Source organism: Cherax quadricarinatus, chromosome 44 (genome assembly GCF_038502225.1).
Source record: "Cherax quadricarinatus isolate ZL_2023a chromosome 44, ASM3850222v1, whole genome shotgun sequence".
Classification (NCBI taxonomy): Eukaryota; Metazoa; Arthropoda; class Malacostraca; order Decapoda; family Parastacidae; genus Cherax; species Cherax quadricarinatus.
Window position 1 is genome coordinate 4,247,276 of NC_091335.1, and position 20,210 is coordinate 4,267,485.

General features: G+C 37.6%; 2 protein-coding genes across 3 annotated transcripts in view; both read left to right on the plus strand.

The window, feature by feature from the left end:
- Positions 1 to 20,210, plus strand: part of LOC128706036 (uncharacterized) — a 96,422-nt gene that overhangs the window by 12,320 nt on the left and 63,892 nt on the right. The window contains exons 19-23 of the mRNA XM_070093872.1: positions 19 to 264; positions 537 to 1,324; positions 1,449 to 1,902; positions 2,844 to 3,353; positions 14,513 to 14,681. Coding sequence (XP_069949973.1) covers positions 19 to 264; positions 537 to 1,324; positions 1,449 to 1,902; positions 2,844 to 3,353; positions 14,513 to 14,681 — 2,167 coding nt within the window. The remainder of the gene's footprint in view (positions 1 to 18; positions 265 to 536; positions 1,325 to 1,448; positions 1,903 to 2,843; positions 3,354 to 14,512; positions 14,682 to 20,210) is intronic.
- The window catches only part of LOC128697535 (myosin heavy chain, muscle), a 23,580-nt gene continuing 17,930 nt past the window's right edge, over positions 14,561 to 20,210 (plus strand). Inside the window, exons 1-6 of one of the 2 annotated variants that reach the window (XM_053789302.2) lie at positions 14,561 to 14,714; positions 17,852 to 18,423; positions 18,580 to 18,607; positions 18,801 to 18,903; positions 19,106 to 19,195; positions 19,356 to 19,518. In XM_053789302.2, the coding sequence (XP_053645277.1) occupies positions 17,916 to 18,423; positions 18,580 to 18,607; positions 18,801 to 18,903; positions 19,106 to 19,195; positions 19,356 to 19,518 (892 nt within the window). In that variant the 5' untranslated portion in view covers positions 14,561 to 14,714; positions 17,852 to 17,915. Of the gene's footprint in view, positions 14,715 to 17,851; positions 18,424 to 18,579; positions 18,608 to 18,800; positions 18,904 to 19,105; positions 19,196 to 19,355; positions 19,519 to 20,210 lie in introns of those variants that run through there. The other variant, XM_053789303.2, reaches the window with a different exon arrangement.

The following is a 20,210-nucleotide window of genomic DNA, read 5'->3' on the forward strand; positions in this document are numbered from 1 at the left end:
CTTTGTCTTAATTTCTAGGCTACTGCAGATAAGTCCATCAAACAACTGCAGCAGCAGATAGCTGAACTTAATGCCAAATATGAAGAATCCACTCGTACTCTCAATGACTTCGATGCCAGCAAGAAGAAGCTTGCTATTGAAAATGCTGATCTTCTGCGCCAGCTGGAGGAGACTGAAACCCAAACTGGACAACTGTCCAAGATTAAAGTATCCCTGAATGCTCAGCTTGAAGACTCGAAAAAGCTTGCCGAGGAGGACAGCAAAGTGAGTGTACCACCAGCATAAGTTAAGAATTACTTTCATCTAGATCATTACATCCTTTAGCACTGAAAAACATTTTTCAATTATAATAATTTACCTTCAATTATTAAAATAAAATTTGGTTTCAAATTTTTATATGAAAATCATTCTTTAATTATATAGATGACTATCAGAAAAAATTCTTCACGGTGTTTAATTAATATTTCATAAAATAACAGCAGTATCTGTTGATGTTAAGCGATATATTAAACGCAAATATATTTCGTCACCCACAGGAACGCAGTATTCTTCTTGGAAAGTATCGCAACTTAGAGCATGATATTGATGGTCTCCGAGAACAACTTGACGAAGAAAGTGAAAGCAAGACGGACTTGCAGCGCCAGCTTACAAAAGCCAATGCTGAATCCCAGATGTGGCGTTCCAAATACGAGTCAGAAGGCGTTGCCCGTGCTGAGGAGATAGAAGCTTCCCGGTTGAAGCTTGCTGCTCGCCTTGAGGAAGCCGAAGCACAGATTGAACAACTTAATGTTAAGAACCTGGCCCTGGAGAAATCCAAGGAGAAACTTGCTGCGGACTTCGATGAAACACAGATAGCAATTGAACGTGCTGAAGCTTTAGCCCAGGCCGCAGAGAAGAAGCAAAAGAACTTTGATAGAATAATCAACGAATGGAAACTGAAGGTTGACGACCTTGTGGCTGAACTTGACGCTTCTCAGAAGGAGTGCCGCAACTACTCCACTGAACACTTCCGCATTAAGGCCGCCTACGAAGAAAATCTTGAACACCTGGACACAGTTCGCCGCGAGAACAAAAACTTGGCCGATGAGATCAAGGATCTGATAGATCAGATTGGTGATGGTGGCCGAAACTACCATGACCTCCAGAAGAATGTCAAGCGTCTTGAGATCGAGAAAGAAGAACTTCAAGCTGCTCTTGAGGAAGCTGAAGCCGCCCTGGAACAAGAGGAGAACAAAGTACTCCGTGGTCAACTTGAACTCAGCCAAGTTAGACAGGAAATTGACAAACGAATTCAGGAGAAAGAAGAAGAGTTTGACAATATTCGGTAAGTAATATATTTTCTCATTCAGCTCAGCATTTTCTCATTCCCAGTTAATCAGTTTTTTTTAATATTGTGGTTAACAACATTAAATATCCATTAATATTTATGTTTTTTCTTTTTATTTCAGCAAGTGTCACATTCGTGCTCTAGAATCTATGCAAGCTTCCCTAGAGGCAGAAGCTAAGGGTAAGGCTGAGGCTCTCCGACTGAAGAAGAAGCTTGAGGCAGACATTAACGAGCTGGAAGTCTCTCTTGGTCATTCAAGCAAGGCATATGGTGACCTACAAAAGAGCTACAAGAAGCTTCAGAGTGAAGTAAAGGACCTGCAAGCGAGGGTTGAAGACGAGCAGCGTCTAGGCTCAGAATACCGCGAGCAATACGCGATCGCCGAGCGCCGCGCTAATTCTCTTCATGGAGAACTGGAAGAATCCAGAACTCTTCTTGAGCAGTCGGACCGTGGCCGTCGTCAAGCCGAGTCTGATCTTAGTGACGCTAATGAGCAGTACAGCACCCTTAGCGCTCAGTACAATACTCTTTCCATTTCTAAGAGGAAGCTTGAAGGAGAATGGCAGACTCTTCACGTAAGCTTATATTTACTTTTTTTAATATCATTACATCTCTGATCCACACACAGGCATATTCCTCTAAGTTAGGGTCTTTAATATTTTACATATCCTTGGTTCCGATTAACTGGAATCGAGGGGTAAATAATCAGATAAACTAAGTGGTCTTAAAGCTCCGAGTGTCGTAGTGTTAAACATCTTAAGAACATTATACACTGACAGATGTAGGTATGCTTTTGCTTTTGAAAGTTCCCCGAAACAGAATTCTAAAGCAAATCTGGATGTATAGACTTTCTATTAGCAATGTAGACTAAGTCGTCCCTGTATAACGGTCAGATTCTTGTTTCACTGTAATTTTCCTAGTTTTTTAAACATAAACTATTTTATTTTTCAAAATATCTTATTTACATTTTAAACAATATGATTAATTAATGTTTATTATATGCACGAATGATCTGAAGGTAGAGAAAAAAATGGCCACTGAGGTACAATATTTAAAAATTTTGCAAATCATCACCTGTTCAATAAAGATCAGGAATAAATTTGAATGTTAGCAGGTCGGAAGGTACACTACAGTTGTGACTGTCCAGAGAGATGGCTAGCGAAATCAATCTTCACGACTCCTTCAATACACGCTTCTTTAGCGATTTTGTGAGATCTTATTTCATGTATACATATACATATGTGAATGATGGTAAAAGTGTTGAATGATGATGAAAGCTTTTTCTTTCTTTGTGGGTCACCCTGCCTCGGTGGGAAACGGCCGACGTATTAATATATATATATATATATATATATATATATATATATATATATATATATATATATATATATATATATATATATATATATATAAACATGGTGTGTGTGTGTGCGATTTAGGCTGCAGACAAGGCACACTTAAATCAGTCATAAATTCCTGTAAGTACTATATTGGTTATTTTTTACTTCTTTCTCAGGCTGAGTATGAAGACATGCTGAACGAGGCCAAGAACTCCGAGGAGAAGGCTAAGAAGGCCATGGTTGACGCCGCTCGCCTGGCTGATGAACTCCGCGCTGAGCAGGAACACGCCCAGAACCTGGAGAAGGTGCGTAAGAGCCTGGAAGTCTCTGTTAAGGAACTCCAAGTCAAGCTTGATGACAGCGAAAGCTTCGCCGTGAAGACAAGTAAGAAATCCCTGGGTAAGCTGGAAGGCCGCATTCGCGAGCTGGAAGGCCAACTGGACGATGAAGCACGCCGTCACTCTGATGCCCAGAAGAACCTGAGGAAGTGTGAGAGGCGCATCAAGGAGCTCACCTTCCAGTCCGACGAGGACAAGAAGAACCACGAGAGGATGCAGGACCTTGTTGACAAGCTGCAACAGAAGATCAAGACCTACAAGCGCCAGATCGAGGAGGCTGAGGAGATCGCTGCTCTGAACTTGGCTAAGTTCCGCAAGGCCCAGCAGGAGGTTGAAGAATCTGCAGCTTAAATCAACACTTCTCAATAAATATTCAGTGTAATACATAAAATGTATTAAAACCTCGTATGTAAGCCAGTGAGGTATCAGTTTATATATATATATATATATATATATATATATATATATATATATATATATATATATACATATATATATAATAAAATGAATAGCTTATTAATTTGATTAATATACTGTTGTCAGGAATACACTGAATATCCTGTATCGCGAGCATACTAACAAGGTTAGTATGAGTATTATTCAATAAAGAAATGTAACTAACACGAATATCTGTACCCATTAAATTGTATGGAACTATTATATATTATATAAAAGCTCAGTGTTTCAATTAATTAATTATATCAAGCACCTATTATAAACTCATATGAGCCCAATATGACGAGGATGGAAAACAAAACTTAATATTAAGAAATTAAAAATCATAGTTAAATTTTAAGGGACAATGAATATATATATATATATATATATATATATATATATATATATATATATATATATATATATATATATATATATATATATATATATATATACATGTATATATATATATATACATGTATATATATATATATATATATATATATATATATATATATATATATATATATATATATATATATATATATAAATATTATAAAGAGAAAGTGAGAGAGAGAGAAAGATCGCAGTCAGCAGGACTCGATACTGCTACTGGGGACGGTCAAGATTCCCAGGCAGGGCTCTTATCCACTCGGCCACACAAATGCCACATAAGCTAGGCAGCCTGGTTCACAAGCCATGTTTCTTTCCCAGCCCGAGCACGTCAGTCAGCCTCAAGCATGGATTCAAGCTTTTTCAACCTCCTCCTGTATGTGCTGACCTCTCAGGCGATTTTTATATCAATGCACCACGCAGAATCACCATGAGGTGGGCCAAAACAACATGGGTTCAAGTCCTTGTCTAGTCGCAGAGTTGTTATTGATCAATACCACTCGTTCGTGGTTACAGTAATATAAAATACTGCTTATTGAGGCTAGTACACCAAACGGGGAGTAGAATGAAATTAGCTTAGAGGCGCCCACACCACCGTATGTCCTCGGATCACCGTAAAACACCCAGGGTGCTTGATTCTTCTGGTCCTATGGGCTAGAGCGTCATGTGGTTTTTGCTCACCATGAGGCGGGAAACAACATGGGTTCGAGTTCTTGGCTAGTCGCAGTGTTGTTATTGATATATATATATATATATATATATATATATATATATATATATATATATATATATATATATATATATATATATATATATATATATATATATATATATATATATATATATATATATTCTTTCTTTCAACACATGGGGAAGTGGAACAGAATTCTTCCTCCGTAAGCCATGCGTGTTGTAAGAGGCAACTAAAATGCCAGGGGCAAGGGGCTAGTAACCCCTTCTCTTGTATATATTACTAAATGTAAAAGGAGAAACTTTCGTTTTTCCTTTTGGACCACCCCGCCTCGGTGGGATACGGCTGGTGTGTTGGAAGAAGAATATATATATATATATATATATATATATATATATATATATATATATATATATATATTTTTTTTATTTTTTTTTTATTATCACACCGGCCGATTCCCACCAAGGCAGGGTGGCCCGAAAAAGAAAAACTTTCACCACCATATATTTATATTTTCAATATACTCAACCAAGGATATGGGTCCTCATAATATGCAGTGGAGAAAGATCCCATAGCTATTACATATCACAAGTTACTATGAGAGAGATAACATCGGAGAATATACGTGAAAGTAAGATTAACTCAAACAGCACATGACTAAACCTGTGAAGATTTATGTAATAAATAAGGTAACTGGTACACGGATAATGTATCAGACAGAATCAAAGAAAAATCCACAATTCTTGAATTATAGTTCCCATTAAGGATTGGTATAATTGCCGAAGGAACAGTGATTAAAGACGAGCGTTTTTGTTAGTGAAAACATTCTATGAAGGATGTAGCTGGATTAGCGTTACCACATAAGACAGTGATAGAAGGTGCAGCTCTTATCAACGTTGTTTTACAATGAGCAGGAACAAAGAGACCAATAATAAGACATAAAGAGGGGATACTTGAATCAGGGAGGTATACCTCCGTGGAGTTTACCGTGTCTGTAGGACTAAAACAATACTGATTCTGGGTGCGGTTTGTGTACAGATGACAGAAAGCAGAACATTCCAAGAGACAGTTATCACAAGCCGCAGTGACAGTGTTGACAGTGTAAATAAGTTAACTCCCACGTTAGTGCACTTGTAGATGCATCTTTAAGGTGCTACTTGAACTTAAAGAATGCTCGGTATATATATATTAATCTGTTATATTTTACTACATGAGAAAATTATACAAGAACGCAAAGTCTTGGTTTTTGAAAGTAACTTGACTGTGAATCTTGTGACGAGTGACAGTAAAATCTGGGAAATATCAGCCAGGGCCTAAAGTAGAAGTTATATTAACCTTTCCTAGACAGATTCATATCTAAGAAAGAAATGACCTGATTGTTGGGAAACTGCCGGCTACTCTTGCAGGACACGCGACAATTTTTTTTTGCCACTCCTCTTCTAAATTTAATGCCGGGAGCTAGAGCATTAAGCCCAACAAAATAGTAAATGATATTCGTTCTGCTTTCCTAATTATAATGTTTTATTAACATAGCTATAATCTAACAATATATCCTGAGTAACTATACTAGATCATATGTAATTCTAAAAGTATTCCACTTATCCTCAAAATAGTGAGTTCTCGAACAGCGGGACTCAATCCCCTCTATCTAATAATTTGAGAAGTTTGTAAGTTATAATGATGGTCCGTGTGGTCCTCCTCCCTCTCAGTATTGTTTACCTGAGTTCCCTAACCCTCTCCTGGTACTCCATTCCCCTCGGTTCTGGTACGAATATCTTGACAAACCTTTGCATCTTCATTACTTTATTTATATGAATCATTAGATAGTCCTAATGTACTTTATGTAAAATATCTTAAATGAATCTATGTTCAGTTATCTTTACATAGTTTTTAAGTAGGTTAATTCTGCATGGGGTCACTGAAGTCATGCGAATTAAAATTGCTTACGGTAATAAACTTTGTACAATTCTTAAACAGAGATTCCTGCCTCTGAAGGTTGTCTGAAGTGTCTACTTTTAGGCTATAATATGTATCCGGTGGTCTTATTTCCTCTTCTATTTTCATTGTTATGCATGCTTTTTTTTCAACACATCGGCCGTCTCCCACTGAGGAAGGGTGACCCACCAAAAGAAATACTTTGACCATCATTCACAAGTAATCACTGTCTTTGCAGAGGCGCCCAGATACGACAGTTTAGATGTCACTCGTAATTAAAGTCAAGCAGTCATTAACCTAACAACGTTTGCAAACTGCCGAAGGTATCTTGGAACTTCTAAAATTCCCTTTCCTCTTCTCGTATCATTTTTCTAATTATTTTAGCATCATCTACAAACAGTGAACATTGGGGGACTCCACATGCCATCCAGGTTTACTCTGAAATTACCTTTCTTACCACTGCCCTCTAAGATTCCACATACCATCCAGGCTTTTTTGCCACTGCCCTCTACTCTGACACCTTTCTTATAATTATCTTCTACTTTCTTTATACGTGGTACTCCTGTATACTACATTTAAGGTACTCTCTCCTACCCTTGTTTGCTCTTCCAGTGTGTGTAATTCGTGTTTCTATGTTCATATATCTATAGTTATGGATGTGATGTTTGTAAATAGGACAATATTACATATATTATTGCCCTACGCACATAAAGTTCATGAACAGGTACTGTTAACGCGTGGAATGTGTCGACAGATGACCTGTGACATGACACTGATCATGACTTGCTTCACAAGTTTTCCCACCTCGTGAGTCTTGTACCTATCCTTAAAACTGTGTTGGGTGTCTGTTTCCCCCAACTCCTCCTATAAGTCATTCTAGTTGTTAATCCCCTGAGAGTGAAGAAAAGGTTTTTAAACAACCCTGTGACTCATCTGTGTCCTTATGAGACGTGTGATTCCATTTGAGTGTGTACTGACTCAGTTGTTTATGGTGGGATCCAGTCTCAGCTCCTAGACTTGTTTCTGAGATTATATTCGCCTGCACTATTGGTTCCTGACCTTTTGGGCCCCAATATACAGACTTTCGAGACTGTGTATTGAGCTTCTATCATTCCCTCATCTTGCTCTTTGCACTTTACTGACCAGCCTGAGGCTGAAAAAAGTATTTCTAAACATCCCTGTGGCTGGTCTGCGTCCTTAGTTTCCATCTTTGCCCCTCACCTTCATGGTTCATATTTCAGAGCCTGTGTACATAACATCTGTCAAATCCTTGCAACAACTTGTAAATCAATTCTTATTCTATCGTCAGGATCAGTTCTTCTAGTCTCCCGTCATAATACACGTATGTGTGTGTGTGTGTGTGTGTGGTGGCCGTGCACAGTCACACACACAAAGATACTCACTTACCATCAACCATATTAGAACAGGGTTTGTCTTACACGACTGCTGGGCCAGCAGCCAGCCAGGCATCTCTCCTCCAGCGGGATTTCCCACTGACTGTACTCCACACTGCAGCCACATCGAAATACTTTCCCGTTGCACCAAAATTTCGCTAGGCACACGAAAACCGTAGACGCTATGCTCCTCTCAAAATTTCTCTGAGTTTTAGTGTAATCACTAAAACTCATTACTGTTTAGTTGCCTTCATGAGATAAACTCACAAGGCGCCCCAAACTAACTGACATACTTGGCACCTGACTTCTGTATACCTGCCAGACCTGAATAATTATCATGCAGAGGGAGTGTAATGCTGTGAGTCCCAATAAATTCCAGACTCGGGTTAGACGATACAGGTTGAGGATTAAACGATTTAAATATAGAATTATATTTGCTTACTATTAACGTCAACATAATTCAGAAGAAAGGTGAACGTAGCAATGTAACATACAGTACACACAACACTGTAACATACAGTACACACAACACTGTAACATACAGTACACACAACACTGTAACATACAGTACACACAACACTGTTACATACAGTACACACAACACTGTAACATACAGTACACACAACACTGTAACATACAGTACACACAACACTGTAACATACAGTACACACAACACTGTAACATACAGTACACACAACACTGTAACATACAGTACACACAACACTGTAACATACAGTACACACAACACTGTAACATACAGTACACACAACACTGTAACATACAGTACACACAATATAAAGGAGATATAAACACCTTCATTATCAGCTGTATTTTCATAAGATCACAGCCATCACGATGCAGTAATGTCCCATCCAACCAGACTCATGTAGGAAGGTGATGGACTGAGGCTTGATGGACGACCTCTGTATTATGAATTTCCATTAACCACAGTCACTCATGTCAGGATTTTCATAATTTCACGGATCTATAGCTCATGCTGGGCAACATGAGGAGTCCCTAGTTTATGCTGCCCCGCCTGAGGAGTCAATATCTAAACTAATTAAGTTATATAACTCACGTAAGACCTTGCATTTCACCAGAGGCTGAGCTCCTTACTTACACTTGTTATGTCCCACGAATGACACCACTAAAAACATTTAAACCAAACATAAGTGCATCACTAAGACATTTATCATGGAAACGTTTCGCTCACTGGGAAGTTTGTATATTCACTTAAGTTTTCAGTCAGCTTAACGTTTCCCTAATGTCGTATCGCTGCACATTTACATTTGGTACCAATTTTTTATTATATGGGCTTTAAGATTTGTTTAGTAAATGCTGATGAATGGGCTTATCCTTTTATATAATTAATTACATATGCCTTGCCAGCATCTAACAATATAAAGATATAACTGGCATAAATACCAAAGATATAACGTGTCAGTAATGTAGGTTCTGTTCGGTAAGGTTCGTCAGGAAACAGGAGAAGTGTTTCCTCACGAGAGTCTTAGATGATGACCCGCCGTTGGAGCTTTTTGGTCACCTGACCGAGGCCTTCCTCTGGCTTACACTGTTGTCACGAGCACTACAATACTTAAATAACAAAAAAAAAAGCATATAGCTCTCTTGCAGTGCTTCTCTTTCTTAGCGTTTAACTGACTCCTCATCCTTACTACCTCCCCACTACTACTACCTTCTACTCCACTACTACTACCTTCTACTCCACTACTACTACCTTCTACTCCACTACTACTACCTTCTACTACTACTACTACCTTCTACTACTACTACTACCTTCTACTACTACTACTACCTTCTACTATTACTACTACCTTCTACTACTACCTTCTACTACTACTACTACCTTCTACTACTACTACTACCTTCTACTACTACCTTTACTACTACTACTACTACTACCTTCTACTTCACTACTACTACCTTCTACTTCACTACTACTACCTTCTACTTCACTACTACTACCTTCTACTCCACTACTACTACCTTCTACTTCACTACTACTACCTTCTACTTCACTACTACTACCTTCTACTTCACTACTACTACCTTCTACTCCACTACTACTACCTTCTACTTCACTACTACTACCTTCTACTTCACTACTACTACCTTCTACTCCACTACTACTACCTTCTACTTCACTACTACTACCTTCTACTTCACTACTACTACCTTCTACTTCACTACTACTACCTTCTACTTCACTACTACTACCTTCTACTCCACTACTACTACCTTCTACTTCACTACTACTACCTTCTACTCACTACTACTACCTTCTACTCCACTACTACTACCTTCTACTCACTACTACTACCTTCTACTCCACTACTACTACCTTCTACTCCACTACTACTACCTTCTACTCCACTACTACTACCTTCTACTCCACTACTACTACCTTCTACTCCACTACTACTACCTTCTACTCCACTACTACTACCTTCTACTCCACTACTACTACCTTCTACTCCACTACTACTACCTTCTACTCCACTACTACTACCTTCTACTCCACTACTACTACCTTCTACTCCACTACTACTACCTTCTACTCCACTACTACTACCTTCTACTCCACTACTACTACCTTCTACTCCACTACTACTACCTTCTACTCCACTACTACTACCTTCTACTCCACTACTACTACCTTCTACTCCACTACTACTACCTTCTACTCCACTACTACTACCTTCTACTCCACTACTACTACCTTCTACTCCACTACTACTACCTTCTACTCCACTACTACTACCTTCTACTCCACTACTACTACCTTCTACTCCACTACTACTACCTTCTACTCCACTACTACTACCTTCTACTCCACTACTACTACCTTCTACTCCACTACTACTACCTTCTACTCCACTACTACTACCTTCTACTCCACTACTACTACCTTCTACTCCACTACTACTACCTTCTACTCCACTACTACTACCTTCTACTCCACTACTACTACCTTCTACTCCACTACTACTACCTTCTACTCCACTACTACTACCTTCTACTCCACTACTACTACCTTCTACTCCACTACTACTACCTTCTACTCCACTACTACTACCTTCTACTCCACTACTACTACCTTCTACTCCACTACTACTACCTTCTACTCCACTACTACTACCTTCTACTCCACTACTACTACCTTCTACTCCACTACTACTACCTTCTACTCCACTACTACTACCTTCTACTCCACTACTACTACCTTCTACTCCACTACTACTACCTTCTACTCCACTACTACTACCTTCTACTCCACTACTACTACCTTCTACTCCACTACTACTACCTTCTACTCCACTACTACTACCTTCTACTCCACTACTACTACCTTCTACTCCACTACTACTACCTTCTACTCCACTACTACTACCTTCTACTCCACTACTACTACCTTCTACTCCACTACTACTACCTTCTACTCCACTACTACTACCTTCTACTTCACTACTACTACCTTCTACTCCACTACTACTACCTTCTACTCCACTACTACTACCTTCTACTCCACTACTACTACTACCAACTCCTGCCTTTATATACTCCCTCCCATTCTCCTCTCCGTAGTGTGACTTTGTAAATGGTCCAAGTCGGAGCGAAACGTCATCGAAAGTTCCTCTCTTCTATGTGCGGGTTATTTCCGTACTTACAATGCTTGTTCATTTGAAATAAAACACACGAATAAGCCACAGCTCTTATAAAGCAACCTCAAAGCTCGAAAAGTTGACTTTTTTTGTAAATGCGACTGAAAAGGGCCACTGAGAATCAAACAGCACGTACTGTGAAGGCCTGCACACGGAATATTCAATTATGGAAGTACTTATTCAGTCGCAATTACAAAATTTATGTATTAAAATATATCTCTATTACATTTTTTAAATATTCAAAAAACCGACTGGAAATTATTAAGGATTCACAGGTATTTTGTAAGTGGTTTAGTAAGTGCCATAAGGCAAGCCAAGGTTATATGATGAGAAAGATGAAGATCAACACTACACTAGTCATCTCTCACAATCACTCTCACAATCACACATCCTGCTGTACAAACCAGGCCGCCACAGCCTAGACATTATAATAATAATAATAATAATAATAATAATAATAATAATAATAATAATAATAATAATAATAATAATAATAATAATAATTATTATTATTATTATTATTATTATTATTATTATAAGTAATATGAAAGCCCTATATTTGTAGGGGGAGGGGGGTTACTGCCTGGGAAATGGGAAGCAATCAGTTACGACCCAGTTCCCTGGAACAAGAGCTCTTCGCCGTCGTTAAGATAATCCTCACAATCCAAGGACACCATATCAGTGTTCAGAGAACAAAAAAAAAAATCGTACAGAACACTTGAGAACTCTCACAAGAAAACCAAATCATCATCCAGTGTCTAAAATATGTGAAAATACAGATAACAATATAGTCTTTCTTAAGAAATATAGAAACTGATATATAACTCCTGTGCATGTTATGTCCTTTTAAATTATTGTATATGTTGGTACAGTTTGAAAAATTATTATTATTAACATTAATATATTACATTATTATTATGATTATTATTATTAATATAATTTTATTATTATTATTAAAAGAAAATTTTCAGATTTGAAGATTATTTTAACCTGATATATCCCAGGGGACTCTTAACAATAATAAATAACTAGAGAACACACACAAGAACCTCCAGGATGGAATTAAGTTAGAAAAATTAAAACTAACAGTACGTGCGACACAAATACTATTACACTAAGTTAAATTAACCGGCATCCGTTAAAAAATCCATTAAAATGGCACTGTTATAAGAATAGCCTAAAAGTTCTCCGAGGTCCCTACAGGTACTCCGGTAAGTATAAGAACCAGGATTTCAGCAAAATGGCTGAATGGATAAATGTTCTTCAGCTTCACCACAAGTCACACACAGACAGGGAGAAAGGAACTGACTAGTGAGAAGTAGACGATGAAACATAAAACTTGAAATATGGATGAAACAGAGTAAATTATGGAAGATGATTCAGTATATTTCTAATAAAATGATTGATATTAATCGAATGTTACTCAACAGATACATAAGGTTTGTTTTACAGCATTCTAAATCTGCTATACCATCCCTCTCACATACACATTTGCATTATACTTATACAAGTATATTTTCTGAAGTAAATTGTGTCTTTGTCGTAACAGTGAATCAAATATGATACATAATCAGTTCTTGCAGGAGAGAAACCATACCAGTGTACAGTGTATCTATTGGATACACTGTTATCATACACTAATACCATAGTTCATATAGGGGAAAAAAACCATATCAGTTCTCAATGTGCCTTAATGACTTTTCACAAAAAAATAATTTAACAAGACACAGAAGAATTCAGAAAGTTTACCTGAAAGTAGAAACAATATCTGTCTCAAAATGTCTAAATGAATTTCCAGAGAAAACAGCTTTGATACGAGACATAATTCATACAGAAGGAAAACGTACATACACAAATAACCCGCACATAAAAGAGAGAAGCTTACGACGACGTTTCGGTCCGACTTGGACCATTGACAAAGTCACACTGTGACTTTGTCAATGGTCCAAGTCGGACCGAAACGTCGTCGTAAGCTTCTCTCTTTTATGTGTGGGTTATTTGTGTATCGCTCCAGTCACGGTATTGTGCCTTTTTGTTATTTATGAAAAAGTACATTTGTGTATATAAATGACTTAGCTGAGAAATCAAGTCAATTATAACATAAGAGTTTATACAGGAGAGAAAAAAAGTTAAGTGGTCAAAGTAATTGAACTCTTGAGGAGTCAAGTCTAAAATGACACATAAAACAGGAGAGAAAATAATATTAACAAGTCAACAATGTTAACAAGTCAAAATAGATTTGTTGAGCCATTAAATGAAGACTAAGAAACATTATTTCATATAGGAGACGCCATGTTAAGTGTTCAATATATCTAAATAAAATTCGTGAAAGAAATCACATTTAATATGAAATATAAAATACACAGGTTATAAATCACATCAGTGTTAAACAAATTTAAAAAAAAATTCTGTGAAGTCAAGAATATAAAAGACAGGAAGCCATAGAGGAGAGACATCAGATCAGTTTCAGTGCTTCTAAATGACTTTCCTGAGACATTATAACTACAGCACATAAGTAAAATTTCGTACAGGAGACAAAACATGTTTTCAACGAGTCTAAACGAATTTCCTTAGAACTGAGGCCTAAAAACGACACATACAGGAGAGAAACCATATTAGAGTTCAACATGTTTCAAAAACTTTTCCGAGAAATGAAGTCAAGATATATATACATATAACGTAAAAAATTGTAGACATTTGAATTCATACGGAAACTTAAAAATATCAAAGAAACGTGTTGTTTTTTCTAAGAAGACTGAGCGAGGATTCGCACGCATCTTTCCAAATATGGAAACGGCTCTAAGCACAAGAAATATGTAAAGCAGAAGCAAGACACGTATGTACAACCAATTTTCAATATCGATATGAATGAGATTTCGGAAATAAGTTTGCTTCATTAAGATAAAGCGGAGGAATTCTGTTCTATATCAGGCCGATTACACAGGCTCAGGCAGTTAGTTGGTATCATGGATACAGTGGGATGCCAAGAAGGAAAAGGCGTCGGGAGTGACCATGCCTGGCGGGGTGCTATTCTTAACTTACCAGAGGTTGTGTTACACCTCACGTGGCGACCTGGTAAGTCGGCGGAGCTGGCGCCCTCAGACGCCCTCCGGTGGGTGCTCGAGACGGTGGTGTGCTCGACAAGGTGTGCTCGTGGTGGTGCAGTGAAGAGCGACTTGTAAGTTATACAAGTTGATATTGCATTTACTATTTATTTAAATAGTTTTATAATTATTTTAGAAAAATACCCTACATTTGAAAACACTGGGAACTAATTACAATCCAAATCATTGCAAAGCGTTCAAGTAGAGGCGTGTAATGATAGTTTTAATAATACTGGAACAGAAGCATTGTGTATGATACGGGCTTGTAATCCGTCTCATTTATGGATAACAGGAAAGCTTAATTAACTTTGTTGATAAACAGAATAAACATTGTTGATATTATGATATGTGACGCCAGATAAACTTTTCATTGTTTTGAAATTATAACAGTTGTTTTTGGTTTTCTTTAAGTGTTTGCAACGCTTGAAAATATTCTGACAACTAAAATCATTAGAAAATTAAGCAGTTGAGCTTCAAGAAGACGTATACAATATATTGTTGATGGTGTTACCATTAGAATGTATAAAACACAGCGTTATTGAGGGAAAGTGTGTTGTGAGTGAGGCTTAAGAGGAACTGACGTGCCCCTTAAGAGGAACTGACATGCCCCTTAAGAGGAACTGACATGCCCCTTAAGGGAACTGACATGCCCCTTAAGGGAACTGACATGCCCCTTAAGAGGAACTGACATGCCCCTTAAGAGGAACTGACATGCCCCTTAAGAGGAACTGACATGCCCCTTAAGGGAACTGACATGCCCCTTAAGAGGAACTGACATGCCCCTTAAGGGAACTGACATGCCCCTTAAGAGGAACTGACATGCCCCTTAAGAGGAACTGACATGCCCCTTAAGAGGAACTGACATGCCCCTTAAGAGGAACTGACATGCCCCTTAAGAGGAACTGACATGCCCCTTAAGAGGAACTGACATGCCCCTTAAGAGGAACTGACATGCCCCTTAAGGGAACTGACATGCCCCTTAAGAGGAACTGACATGCCCCTTAAGAGGAACTGACATGCCCCTTAAGAGGAACTGACATGCCCCTTAAGTGGAACTGAAATGCCCCTTAAGAGGAACTGACATGCTCCTTAAGAGGAACTGACATGCCCCTTAAGAGGAACTGACATGCCCCTTAAGATGAACTGACATGCCCCTTAAGAGGAACTGACATGCCCCTTAAGAGGAACTGACATGCCCCTTAAGAGGAACTGACATGCCCCTTAAGAGGAACTGACATGCCCCTTAAGAGGAACTGACATGCCCTTTAAGAGGAACTGACATACCCCTTAAGAGGAACTGACATGCCCCTTAAGAGGAACTGACATGCCCCTTAAGAGGAACTGACATGCCCCTTAAGAGGAACTGACATGCCCCTTAAGAGGAACTGACATGCCCCTTAAGTGGAACTGAAATGCCCCTTAAGAGGAACTGACATGCCCCTTAAGAGGAACTGACATGCCCCTTAAGAGGAACTGACATGCCCCTTAAGAGGAACTGACATGCCCCTTAAGAGGAACTGACATGCCCCTTAAGAAGAGTTTAGAGAGTCAAGGAATCACTTTGTTGAAATGAAGAACTTCAAGACAGTGAAAGACAAATATTTTTTTGGTTTTAAGACACAGGTAGCAAAAGGTGACCTCAATTAATATGGCGTTTCTAGAACATAAGACTTTATCAAGTACACGTACTTGATAAAGTACTTGTACTTTATAAAGCCTCATCTAGATAAAATCTTTTAATAATGAATATCAGCCTTGTCTTTGTGACCACTTGTCGGTTACGCCATACTAGACATTGATGCATTTCTCGAAAAAAAAAAACTGACTAATCACGAAGTATTTTATCAGGTCTTAAATTTAATCAACTTCCTCGATATTTAAGACAAACTCCTGAGTATTTTATTTCACCATCTAAGACTTGCAATTAATAAGTTTTTTTACTAATTTTACGGAAAACTGAAAAAAGAGAAAAACCCATTTTTTGTTAGAAAATACGTGTTTAATAGTCAAAAGAATTTTTTTGTTTATTTTTTAGGTTTAATTTCTAATTTATAAGGGGGGTCAATAATCCGTCATTTACCTACAAATTTAACATAATAATATATGAGAATATAAATGAACGCACCTTCTGGCGAATATATTTTTTTTTACTTATTGGCTATATCTGTGACGTACATCATGATGCGCGGATAAACACGCCACTGATAGTCATTAAAACTGTGGTATACACACTAGACATGTATCGGCTATCCGCATCCGCGGAACATCCGCACAGTTTCTTACATCCGCATCCGCATCTTACTGTAAACAGATATCCGCATATGCATCCGCATCGCAAAATAAGGAAGACATCCTCGTACATATCTAAATTTTAAGTGATACTTCTCTAATACACACACACTGGGAAGAAAACTATATATATATATATATATATATATATATATATATATATATATATATATATATATATATATATATATATATATATATATATATATATATATATATATATATATACTGGTGTTAATGTTGCGGTTTAAAAACTGTAGTGTAAAGCACCTTTCTGGCAAGACAGTGATGGAGTGAATGATGGTGAAAGTTTTTCTTTTTCGGGCCACCCTGCCTTGGTGGGAATCGGTCAGAGTGATGATGATAATAATAATAATAATAATAATAATAATAATATATATATATATATATATATATATATATATATATATATATATATATATATATATATATATATATATATATATATATATATATATATATATATATATATATATATATATATAGGGAGGAACCACCTCTAGAACTGTCCTGGGACCCTCAGTGCTTACTGGGTGACCATAATTGTCTTTTGTGACTGTGTGGTATAGTACTCTGTACTTTGATGCTCTGAAGGGGCAGGTCGAGTCCTGCTCGATAATCTTTGTAATAAGTGGTGGAAGTTCAAGTAGTAATTAACTCTAATAAAAAATTCTGAGACTTATCCTCAACAGTACCGAGGAGGGAATTAGAGTGGTGGTTGCCAGGATGGTAACAGGCTCAAGTGTGAACAATATTTATGTTGTTTAAGTCATTAAAGAATTTGTTCACCCATAACATTGTTGTATATTAATAAGTCTTAAAACAGTATTGTGTATAGATGCCTGGAATGTAGCTTTCATGTTCATATTATGTAAGCTAATATATTTACACGTCTTTGCAGGAACATCCAGAGGGGATTTGCTATTATTCTGAGAATCAGACGACTTTAGGCACTCACCACCAACATGCCCGGCCACGTTAAGAAGTCCACGGGTCCTGACCCGGATCCCACCGAGTTCTTGTTCATCTCCAGGGAGATGAGGCTACAGGATCAATCAAAGCCTTACGATGCAAAGAAATCTTGTTGGGTTCCCCATCCCGAAGAGGGCTTTGTTGAAGGTTTGATCCAAGGCACCAAGGGCGACCTTGTCACCGTTATGGCCAACGGTGAGACCAAGAACTGGAAGAAGGATCAGGTGGGTCAGGTCAACCCTCCCAAGTACGAAAAATGTGAGGACATGTCCAACTTGACCTACCTTAACGACGCCTCCGTCCTCTACAACTTGAAGTCCCGTTACGTCAACAGGCTCATCTACACCTACTCTGGTCTCTTCTGTATCGCCATCAACCCCTACAAGCGCTACCCCATCTACACCAACCGTGTGGTCAAGATCTACCAGTGCAAGAGGCGTAATGAGGTGCCTCCCCATCTCTTTGCCATTGCTGACGGTGCTTACATGAACATGATGCAAGGTTAGTGTGTGTATTATTATTAAGTGCATAATATGTAAAAACTTCCAAATCTTTCGTGGTTTCAAATATTGTCGAATTATGCAATATGCGAAACTGGAGACATATAACCAAAGTAACTAATAAAAAGTCCTAATAATATACTTAATCTTTTAACAGGTGGTGAGAACCAGTCTATGCTTATCACGTAAGTAATCCTTAATTAAATGACTATTAATTTAGACAAAATCATACAGCTAGTGATCCAAGCAATACTGATGAAAACACTAATGAAGGAAGTCATCTAAAATTTATATTCATAAGGGTTCACTCACTAATGAGTAAATTTAAGTTTCATATAATTACAGAAAGAGAATTCTATAATTTTATATCATCCACAGCGGTGAGTCTGGTGCTGGTAAGACTGAGAACACTAAGAAGGTACTCTCCTATTTCGCCAACGTCGGCGCAACGGAAAAGAAACCCGGCGAAGCAGAAAAGCAGGTGAAAAATATCAACAAACTTATGAAAATTTTCAAGTCTGCTTCTTAAGCTACAACAAACTTATACAATTATGTATATAAGCAATATGCAGTTCTGATCATCTCTTTATCACTTGAAACTATTTTGCACTACTATTATTTTTTATTTATTTTTTTTTTTGCGAATACTCGTCATTAAAATAATTCTTGCATTGTGGTATCAGAACCTGGAGGACCAGATCATCCAGACCAACCCTGTACTGGAGGCCTTCGGTAACGCCAAGACCACCCGTAACGACAACTCCTCCCGCTTCGTAAGTTTGTCGTTATCTTGTTCTCGACTGCTTTTTTAAGGCGGTCTTCAATATACTAATAAACTTCTAGTGGAAAAAAGTACATAGAAATGATAAATATTAATCTGTCTTACTGACTAGTGAAACTTTAATAAATGATAATCATCTCTCCTGCACACAGGGTAAGTTCATCCGTATCCACTTCCAACCCAACGGCAAGCTGTCTGGTGCTGATATTGAGGTCTACCTGCTGGAGAAGGCTCGTGTTATCTCCCAACAACCCGCCGAGCGTTCCTACCATATCTTCTACGAGATGATGTCCGACCAGATCGCAGCAATCAAACGTAAGTAATTTGCTCATTGAACTGAAAAGTTTACAACTCTCAGCGCAGAACATGTTTTGATATTTAATCTGTAATGAGAAATTTTTAGCAATTTTGTATTTTGTAGGTTATCTCTGTTTACTACGCCCTCCATAATGAATCCAAAGTGAATTTTCTATTGCAGACAATAATGGAAAAATACACAACTAAATTAATATATTTCGTCTGACAGAACATATTTTCAATATTTTAATACCATTCCATAAAAGACTGAAAAGAAAATTAAGAGACAAATCATAAGTGTCGAAGCCTAGTTGAAGATGAATTAAGATATTAGTAAATATGCGTCTGTTAAATTATTTTTTAGATTATAGACCTTAATTATCTCGACAGTAAAACCAACATGGAACGTCACTATAAAGTATCTCTAAGCAACGACACAATTCAAAACGTCTAAGGATACGCGCTACAAAACTTCAAAGTAAATACACTAACACCTTCAAGTAAACAAAGTGCAACTTATCTTAAGCATCATCACTTCGCTACATACTAAAGCAACGTCAATATGCAACGTATCTTAAGTAACGTCAATATACAACATATCTTAAGCAGCGTCAATATGCAGCATATCTTAAGTAACGTCAATATGCAACATATCTTAAGTAACGTCAATATGCAACATATCTTAAGCAACGTCAACATGCAACATATCT